General features: G+C 44.2%; 1 protein-coding gene across 1 annotated transcript; it reads right to left on the bottom strand.

Annotated features, from left to right (window-relative positions):
• Nucleotides 1-1,537: 1,537 nt before the first annotated feature.
• LOC128704978 (uncharacterized) lies at nucleotides 1,538-10,350 on the bottom strand. Its single transcript, XM_070105109.1, has 2 exons — nucleotides 10,221-10,350; nucleotides 1,538-2,967 (listed from the first exon to the last, which is right to left on the bottom strand). The coding sequence occupies exon 2, from the start codon at nucleotides 2,949-2,951 to the stop codon at nucleotides 1,860-1,862; it is 1,092 nt and encodes a 363-aa protein (XP_069961210.1). The 5' UTR covers nucleotides 2,952-2,967; nucleotides 10,221-10,350; the 3' UTR covers nucleotides 1,538-1,859.
• Nucleotides 10,351-10,630: the final 280 nt, after the last annotated feature.

The following is a 10,630-nucleotide window of genomic DNA, read 5'->3' as shown; positions in this document are numbered from 1 at the left end:
GCGTCTTGCTCGCTATGTCTGGAAGCGTCTTGCTCGCTATGTCTGGAAGCGTCTTGCTCGCTATGTCTGGAAGCGTCTTGCTCGCTATGTCTGGAAGCGTCTTGCTCGCTATGTCTGGAAGCGTCTTGCTCGCTATGTCTGGAAGCGTCTTGCTCGCTATGTCTGGAAGCGTCTTGCTCGCTATGTCTGGAAGCGTCTTGCTCGCTATGTCTGGAAGCGTCTTGCTCGCTATGTCTGGAAGCGTCTTGCTCGCTATGTCTGGAAGCGTCTTGCTCGCTATGTCTGGAAGCGTCTTGCTCGCTATGTCTGGAAGCGTCTTGCTCGCTATGTCTGGAAGCGTCTTGCTCGCTATGTCTGGAAGCGTCTTGCTCGCTATGTCTGGAAGCGTCTTGCTCGCTATGTCTGGAAGCGTCTTGCTCGCTATGTCTGGAAGCGTCTTGCTCGCTATGTCTGGAAGCGTCTTGCTCGCTATGTCTGGAAGCGTCTTGCTCGCTATGTCTGGAAGCGTCTTGCTCGCTATGTCTGGAAGCGTCTTGCTCGCTATGTCTGGAAGCGTCTTGCTCGCTATGTCTGGAAGCGTCTTGCTCGCTATGTCTGGAAGCGTCTTGCTCGCTATGTCTGGAAGCGTCTTGCTCGCTATGTCTGGAAGCGTCTTGCTCGCTATGTCTGGAAGCGTCTTGCTCGCTATGTCTGGAAGCGTCTTGCTCGCTATGTCTGGAAGCGTCTTGCTCGCTATGTCTGGAAGCGTCTTGCTCGCTATGTCTGGAAGCGTCTTGCTCGCTATGTCTGGAAGCGTCTTGCTCGCTATGTCTGGAAGCGTCTTGCTCGCTATGTCTGGAAGCGTCTTCCTCGCTATGTCTGGAAGCGTCTTGCTCGCTATGTCTGGAAGCGTCTTGCTCGCTATGTCTGGAAGCGTCTTGCTCGCTATGTCTGGAAGCGTCTTCCTCGCTATGTCTGGAAGTGTCTTGCTCACTGTCTGGAAGCATCTTCCTCGCTATGTCTGGAAGCATCTTGTTCACTATATCTGGAAGCGTCTTGCTCACTATGTCTGGAAGTGTCTTGCTCGCTATGTCGAAGTGTCTTAAAATGTGATTATTAGATAATTTAAAATATTTGCACTCATGTGAGGAGCGTTAAACCTGTAGTGGTCATACAGCCCATGGAGAAATGGGAGTCAATCAGGTTCAATCCTGAGCCTTTCACTTAGTATGAATCTGTACATAATTATGAAGGCTTCATTTTACACAAAATCTATGTAATCATTATATTTTGTAAATCTGTAGTATGACCATTTCGGGTTTAGCGCTAAATTTCATTATATACTCATGTGTTTTATGGTAATGTGTTAAGTAGTGAGGGTCACCAAGTGCGAAGAATCACAAAAACTAAATCATCTGGTGAAATATTTTATTATCCAGGCACCAACTTGTAGCCTGAGCAGCAGTAGCAGCTAAGTACCATATTTTCTAGCATATAAGGCGCATCTGTTTGCCCACAAAGTCTTGGAAAATCAACCTTCACCTTAAATGGTCAAGGTTAAGGGTAGGCTCTGTTATGCTTTAGTGTAAAGTAAGAGGATAATTAGCCCTTGAGTGTGATTATTGATTTACCATTATGATACTTCTGTTGTGCGTCTTTTATGCTGGAAAATGTGGAATTACATTTTGGATCTCCTTCTTGGCTTTGCATCACCTATTCCTCTTGCAGAGAAATGGTAGAACATAGATCATGGAACAGGTAAGAGTTGAATCCTTGGCCAGTGCATTAAACACTGGGACAATGGCTCGAATAAGATTAATCCAGCTAAAAATATACCTAGTTAGATGAATCACATCAGAGCCAGCTGGTTTGATGCAGAGTTAGTGCATGCGGCTGAGGGCACGGCTGCAATACTCGCCAACGTGCATCACTCCCCAGGGTCCAGCAACATGCAAGTTGTTCCCACAAACATTGGCGTTGATGTGCGTGTTGTGTAACTCAGTTACGCCTGTGGAGCAGGCTGCTGCACCATCGCCAGTACTAGCTAGTTTCCCAATCCAGAATTCATTTCCAGGAAGTGAGTTGCCGTCCCAAGCATAGCTGGTGACCAGCAAGGTCCCCGGGGGCACAGGGTCATGCAGCGATCGTTTAGAGAAGTGTAACATGACGTTAGTTCCTGGAAAAAGCTCTCCGTCGCATACACCACGACACGAGTTAACATCAATCCAGCTGAAATCGACATGCGCAATGTGTGAGGTGTCAAAACAATGGAGAGCTGCTCCCCAAGCGTCAACAAATATGTCGTCTTGCTGGTGACATGCACGCCATACACCCAAACCAAGACCAACAACGTGGATGTAAGCCTTTAGACCTGCTGACATGGCTTGAGACTTGGCCTCAGCCAAGAGAGTCTCCGCAGCAAGCTGCATGCGCGCCTTGTACACAGGGATGTTGAGGTAGTTCTGCTTGCTAAATTTTAAGATATTTTCATCCTGTCCTGAAACAGTCTTCCATTCGGGCAGGGTTACTTTCCACATATGTGACCATAGGTGCTGTAGCCGAGGTGCTCCTTCCACACTCCCGTAACCATGTTGCACAGTATTCTGGTCCTCGCTTACTATACAGTCTTGCCACTCCATGTAGCCCTTCTTCTTTAACCTGGCACCAACTATTCCAACAATAACACCTTCTTCCTGGAAACTACCAGGATTTCCTGGAATCCCCTTATTCGTACGGCTTCCATTATTGACAAAGAATGATTGAGACGACACAGACAGCAAAGCAGAGAGTTTCATTTCGTCATAGCTGAGATAATCCCTTAGACACAGTGGAAGTATTTCCTGGTCTGAGCCAATCTTCTCAAAGCCTCCTTTACCTCGAGACTTGTTACGTAGGAGGTATTGGTCATCTCGACCGAAGAAAGTGACGGGTCTCTTACGTAGCAGACGATCCACCAGTTCTACCAAACCCATACCCTCATACACTGATCTGAAATAATTATACATGTTAAAATAAAATCTGGCTTTAAGCTGTCACTGCAAGATGAGACTATCAATATAATCACCTTGTCTACACACACACACACACACACACACACACACACACACACACACACACACACACACACACACACACACACACACACACACACATATATGCAAGACAAGCCATGGGGGGGGATCTTAAGCTCGAGTAAATTCACATTCACAACATTGCACAGCTCCTGATGATGAACCATACCCCCGGCCAGGATTGAACCCGCGGTCATAGTCTCAAAACTCCAGCCCGTCGCGTTAGCCACTAGACCAGCTAGCCACAATAAGATTCATCCAACTAGGTATATTTCTACACCATAGGAAGGTTAGCACAGGCACCTCTGTGACCACAAATGCAAGTTTTTACAGACGGGGGTATGGTTTGTTTGCAATCGTGTCATTACGATTTCTTGAGTCCTGATGATGCACTGAGAAGTGTGGAAGTACTTCAGCTTAAAATTTCCAACCCCTGTCTCTTGTCTTGCATTAAGATAACCTGTCTGTGATTGTTTGTACACACACACATGTCGTGCCAAATAAGTAAAATTTGCGATTTTGGCTTAAATAGCAATGCTCTTCTTGCCAAATAAAGCAAGCAAAAATTAATGTGTGCAATGATTTTACAAACATCATTCTGAGCCTAACGTAAAAAAACATATCATTGTGGTTTATTAAATTATTGTAAACTTGTCAAAAAAGTATATTTAGTTGTAATAGGCTAAATTAAACTGCGCTTGTTATAAAATCAGGTAAGTTTTCCAAGGTTCTTTTCGTACAAAATTATTAATTTTTACATCATAAATGAAAAAAAACTTGAAAAGTGTAAGAGAAAAATTTGCAATTTTAGAATATGTAAATTATCCTCTCAAGGATATTTGCAATTCTGAACTCGGGAAGGTCTATACAGTGGAACCCCAGTGTTTGAACTTGATTCCTAGGTGATGTTGGAACTGCGAAAAGTTGGATGTGGGAAACCGTATTTCCCAGGTACTGGAGGATGTTAAACTGACTCTTCCAAAAGTCTGATTGTCAGGTAAATGTCAGACGTCACTTCAAAGCATCACAGGTCAATGTCAGACGTCACTTCAAAGCATCACAGGTCAATGTCAGACGTCATTTCAAAGCATCACAGGTCAATGTCAGACGTCATTTCAAAGCATCACAGGTCAATGTCAGACGTCATTTCAAAGCATCACAGGTCAATGTCAGACGTCATTTCAAAGCATCACAGGTCAATGTCAGACGTCATTTCAAAGCATCACAGGTCAATGTCAGACGTCATTTCAAAGCATCACAGGTCAATGTCAGACGTCATTTCAAAGCATCACAGGTCAATGTCAGACGTCATTTCAAAGCATCACAGGTCAATGTCAGACGTCATTTCAAAGCATCACAGGTCAATGTCAGACGTCATTTCAAAGCATCACTGAAACAGAGCTTTCCTGTCAAGTTTTTTACAACTGAACTGTAAAAAAGTCAGAACGTTCGTACTCCAGGAAAACGTTCAAAGACTGGGTCAACTTTTTCTGAACAGAATTATCGGGACTCCGGTTAGTTCGAGGTCCGGGACGTTCGAACACCGAGATTCCACTAGGTTTACATTTCCCAGTGTCAGCAATCTCATTTGAAGAGAGAATAATGTGAAATTTGCATATTGTTTTCATACATTCTTTGTTGAAGTTATACATTTTATTACTCCTACTGAGTAGAATGTTCCATTTCCATTAACGTGTTTTTTTTTAAATCTACGAAGTCGAAAACACAAGTTTCCAATATTTTACAACAAAATTCCAAATTTGACTCTACTGACAATGCTTTAGGCTGCAACTCTACATAAATAAGTACAGAGAAAGAGCAGTCAATGTGGCAGATTAAAGTAATCCAGTCTTTTTGCCACATTTATTATGCGTGATTACTCTACTCTTTAATATTTTCTCTTTTGCACTTTTTTCTTAACTGTACCAAAAAAAGTAACATCTCGCGAGCCACATCCTCGGTATCGAGGCGATTAGTGTTGTGGTCAGTTGGTTTAATATCCTCTAGTTAGTTTTAAGTTAATATCTTCACACTCGTGCTGTTGGGGGGTAGTCGACCTCAAGTTAGTTTGAAGTTAATATCTTCGCACTCATGCTGTCGGGGGGGTAGTCGACCTCAAGTTAGTTTGAAGTTAATATCTTCGCACCCATGCTGTCGGGGGGTAGTCGACCTCAAGTTTGAAGTTAATATCTTCGCACCCATGCTGTCGGGGGGTAGTCGACCTCAAGTTAGTTTGAAGTTAATATCTTCACACCCATGCTGTCGGGGGGTAGTCGACCTCAAGTTTGAAGTTAATATCTTCTCACCCATGCTGTCGGGGGGTAGTCGACCTCAAGTTTGAAGTTAATATCTTCTCACCCATGCTGTCGGGGGGTAGTCGACCTCAAGTTTGAAGTTAATATCTTCTCACCCATGCTGTCCGGGCGTAGTCGACCTCAAGTTTGAAGTTAATATCTTCTCACCCATGCTGTCGGGGGGTAGTCGACCTCAAGTTTGAAGTTAATATCTTCGCACCCATGCTGTCGGGGGGTAGTCGACCTCAAGTTTGAAGTTAATATCTTCTCACCCATGCTGTCGGGGGGTAGTCGACCTCAAGTTTGAAGTTAATATCTTCTCACCCATGCTGTCGGGGGGTAGTCGACCTCAAGTTTGAAGTTAATATCTTCTCACCCATGCTGTCGGGGGGTAGTCGACCTCAAGTTTGAAGTTAATATCTTCGCACCCATGCTGTCGGGGGGTAGTCGAAAGATTAGAGGTACATAATGGATTCAGAGACTGGCCCGCCAATTTTTCATATACTTTTGAAGAGTTTTGAGTGTTTTGTTGCTCTCGGAGTCCGGCCATAGGCCAGGCTCGTCTGGTGCTTGCCTGGGATAAACACGTTATAGTGGTAATGAACTTTTTACAGGTTTATATCAAGTATAGTTGCTGCGGCTTCGACTACTGTTAACTGCGCCTTTCATTTTTCTTTCGCTCTCTGTTTTTTAGCTGTTATTACGTTTAAGTTGTGGCCCGGTGGTCTGGTGGCTAAAGCTCCCGCTTCACACACGGAGGGCCCGGGTTCGATTCCCGGCGGGTGGAAACATTTCGACACGTTTCCTTACACCTGTTGTCCTGTTCACCTAGCAGCAAATAGGTACCTGGGTGTTAGTCGACTGGTGTGGGTGGCATCCTGGGGGACAAGATTAAGGACCACAATGGAAATAAGTTAGACAGTCCTCGATGACGCACTGACTTTCTTGGGTTATCCTGGGTGGCTAACCCTCCGGGGTTAAAAATCCGAACGAAATCTTATCTTAAGTTTCTTTTGCCACGTTTAAAAACAACTGCATCTCCAGCTGTGTTGAGTAATTTTGCTTTCAGAATTTTCTCAGTTATTGTAAATGCTAAAATTTCTTAAGGTCGTGTAGAGAGAACTGACATTCCTTATTAATGAACGAACACAACTCTTCGTATTGATAAACAATGTTTTGATCCTGTGGTAGTGCTCGTTTTGAAGTTGATCGCCATTGGCGTGTAGATTTTGAGCAACATTTGCCATAATAACTTATTTCTTTTGAAATAAGATGTATTCTATGCTCGCCTCGCAACTCTCTCTCTCCCATATCATGTCTTTGTTTACCTTCCTCCAGCGTTCTGTCTCTGGTGGTCAAAATACGAACTTCACACGCAACTTCATGATTGTAGATGAATGGTTCACAGAACCGACATGTTGATAAATTAGACACATGTGCAACTCTTGGGTATCTTTATTAAGGAAACGTTTCGCCACACAGTGGCTTCATCAGTCCATACACAGGAGAAATTTGAAGAACAGGACGAGAATGAGGTAATAAGTCCCTCAACCTTGAGTCGATGTGGTCAGTCCATCAATCTTGAATAGAGTACTGCATATGAGCGGAGAAGCAGCTTATAAACCGTAGGCAGGAGAGGTGCAGCAGTTGTAGGTGGTGTCACATTTGCCCAATGTGGGCACGACCTACTTCCACATTGGACAAATGTGACACCACCTATGACTGCTGCACCTCTCCTACCAACGGTTTATAAGCTGCTTCTCCACTCATATGCCGTATTCTATTCAAGATTAATGGACTGACCACATCGACTCAAGGTTGAGGGACTGATTACCTCATTCTTTTCCTGTTCTTCAAGTTTCTCCTGTGTATGGACTGATGAAGCCACTGTGTGGCGAAACATTTCCTTAATAAAGATACCCAAGAGTTGCACATTTCTAATTTATCAACTTCATGTTTACTCACTCTAGCTTGGTTCAAAACTCCCCACCCACTCAACATCTCCCAAAATCTCTCTCACCCACACTTCTCTCTTCTCCAGCTGCATAAACACTTACTTTTTTCTGTTGCAGTATCAATTTTTCACTACAAAACAAACAGTTCTTAAAATCAACTCATTCTTTGGACTGGAAAATGCATTATTAGTGTTTAAAGTCTTTGCTTTCTTAAATCTCTCTCAAGAACAAGGCACAATACCGTGACTGGAACATATACAAAGAACCCGCACACAGGAGAGAGAAGCTTACGATGATACTCCAATCTGATAATGACCATTTACAAGGTATGAGCTTCTCTCGAGGTTCTGGCCAGAGCTTTGGTAAGAGAGGAGGGGGGAAGAAGGATGGGTAAGGATGGAAGTTGGGAAAGGTTGGGGAGGGGTGGGTGGGGTTATGAAAGGGTAGTGGCCTATCCACTTTGGTGTGATTTGAATATGCTCGAGTGCATACTGAGTAATTTATGCTATATTGTTGTTATACCAGTGCCTCATTGAATTGGAAGGATGCATACTGCGTACAAAGCCTTTTTTTTCGCAAGAGGTTGGTCAGGAGGCGCAGCTGCAGGCGAGGGTTGCAGGGCATTTGATGGAGGTTGGTAGCTCACCTGGAGTCGGCTGGCAAGGCAGTGACTGAGGTGGTGTCCTGCTGTATTGTAGTAGTAGGTGAAACGAGGTCAGTTGTGAGGTGTTGGTTAATAGAAGTGGGTCACCGGAGATGGGGAGCGCTAGTCCATGTTACTGGACATAGAATGGCTTCTCTCTCCTGTGCGCGTTATTTGTGTATTATCCTCTCTGAATATTCTACCCACTTCGCCCATTAGTTAATGTACTTCAACGCTTCTCACTTACCCACTGACCATTCTCCGTGTACACAGCCTATGGCTTTTACTCTAGTTACTTATCTATCAGTCTAATAACATGCACATCCAGAAGTCTGCCTATTTACCTTTTATGCACTGTCAGTGCACACTTCAGTAATATATAATATCTGTATTACCAGTACATGTACAAGGTATACCAGTACATTGAACATTAAAATGGTATAAAATACCGACAGGTTGTTAGGTAAGACACATATGCAACAGTTAGGTATCTTTATTATGAAACGTTTCGCCTACACAGTAGGCTTCTTCAGTCAAGTACAGAAAAGTTGATAGAAGCAGAAGATACTTGAAGACGATGTAATCAGTCCATCACCCTTAAAGTTTTGAGGTGGTCAGTCCCTCAGTCTGGAGAAGAGCATTGTTCCATAGTATGAAACAATATGGAGATACCTAACTGTTGCATATGTGTCTTACCTAACAACCTGTCGGTATTTTATACCATTTTAATGTTCAATCTGTCAGACACTGCAACACAAGGGTATCTTGGTACAGACCTACAATCAACTTCGACAACTTCCACCAGTGAGAGAGGCTAGATTTGAGAGGGACCTGCCTTCTCAACATCTGAGTTCTTACCTCTCCTAGTGGCCTACGTCTCACCTCTTGGCGCTATAAAAAGCTCCATCCTGTCACTTCTTCTCCATATTGTTTCATACTATGGAACAATGCTCTTCTCCAGACTGAGGGACTGACCACCTCAAAACTTTAAGGGTGATGGACTGATTACATCGTCTTCAAGTATCTTCTGCTTCTATCAACTTTTCTGTACTTGACTGAAGAAGCCTACTGTGTAGGCGAAACGTTTCATAATAAAGATACCTAACTGTTGCATATGTGTCTTACCTAACATATACCAGTACATGTACAAGGTATACCAGTACATGTACAAGGTATACCAGTACATGTACAAGGTATACCAGTACATGTACAAGGTATACCAGTACATGTACAAGGTATACCAGTACATGTACAAGGTATACCAGTACATGTACAAGGTATACAGATCATAGCTGACATCAATGACATACTACTATATAGATCCTTGTTATACTCAGCATTTCCCGCAAATTAGGTCAGTTTTGTCCCAGGATGTGACCCACACAAGTCCACTAACACCCAGGATGTGACCCACACCAGTCTACTGACACCCAGGATGTGACCCACACCAGTCTACTGACACCCAGGATGTGACCCACACCAGTCTACTGACACCCAGGATGTGACCCACACCAGTCTACTGACACCCAGGATGTGACCCACACCAGTCTACTGACACCCAGGATGTGACCCACACCAGTCTACTGACACCCAGGATGTGACCCACACCAGTCTACTGACACCCAGGATGTGACCCACACCAGTTTACTAACACCCAGGATGTGACCCACACCAGTTTACTAACACCCAGGATGTGACCCACAGCAGTTTACTAACACCCAGGATGTGACCCACAGCAGTTTACTAACACCCAGGATGTGACCCACAGCAGTTTACTAACACCCAGGATGTGACCCACACCAGTCTACTAACACCCAGGATGTGACCCACACCAGTCTACTAACACCCAGGATGTGACCCACACCAGTCTACTAACACCCAGGATGTGACCCACACCAGTCTACTAACACCCAGGATGTGACCCACACCAGTCCACTAACACCCAGGATGTGACCCACACCAGTCCACTAACACCCAGGATGTGACCCACACCAGTCCACTAACACCCAGGTACCCATTCTAAACTGATGGGTGAACAGGGACAGCAGGTGTCTTATGGAAACACGTCCCTAATGTTTTCCAGCAGTACCGGAGGAGATTCGATCTCCGGACCTCAGTGTGTGGGCTGTGTGTGCTACCGATCGAGCTACGGAACACCTGTGAAAGTTATTCTAACACAAGGAATTGAAACACTTTTAAGCAAAGAATCCTGTCTAACACTACACATAATGTCTTATGAATCTAAGATGAAGAACAACATAATCTATTCGCTACACACTTCTCAGGAGTCGTTCCATGTTTCTTCTTGTGTTCCAGGAAGGCAGCAAGGAGGGGAAGGCAGCGGTGATGCAGAACTGGGCGGGCACTGTTGATGTGTTGCACCAGCTTCTGAGCCTCCTTGCCATTCTCCAATTAATAGCAAATAGTGGTATTAGTATGGTGGTACTGCACTGACAAGTTGTACATAAACACACACAATGATCAGGACACTAATTGGAACTTAATCTACGAGTGACGTCGTTAGTCCCTCGTTTATCCTTCATTAAGACTGAAAGAAGTAACCTTGTGAGGCATTTGCTGATTTAATGTCTTACTGATAAGTACACACAGCTGCAATTCTATGCTACATTTGGCGACATTTACAGAATCCTTCTAATAGACGGAACAAACAGAAGTCACAGATTAAAA

The sequence above is a fragment of the Cherax quadricarinatus genome, chromosome 97 (genome assembly GCF_038502225.1).
Source record: "Cherax quadricarinatus isolate ZL_2023a chromosome 97, ASM3850222v1, whole genome shotgun sequence".
Taxonomy (NCBI): domain Eukaryota; kingdom Metazoa; phylum Arthropoda; class Malacostraca; order Decapoda; family Parastacidae; genus Cherax; species Cherax quadricarinatus.
Note: the sequence above shows the minus strand (reverse complement) of the source record. Positions and strands in the feature narration are given on the sequence as shown.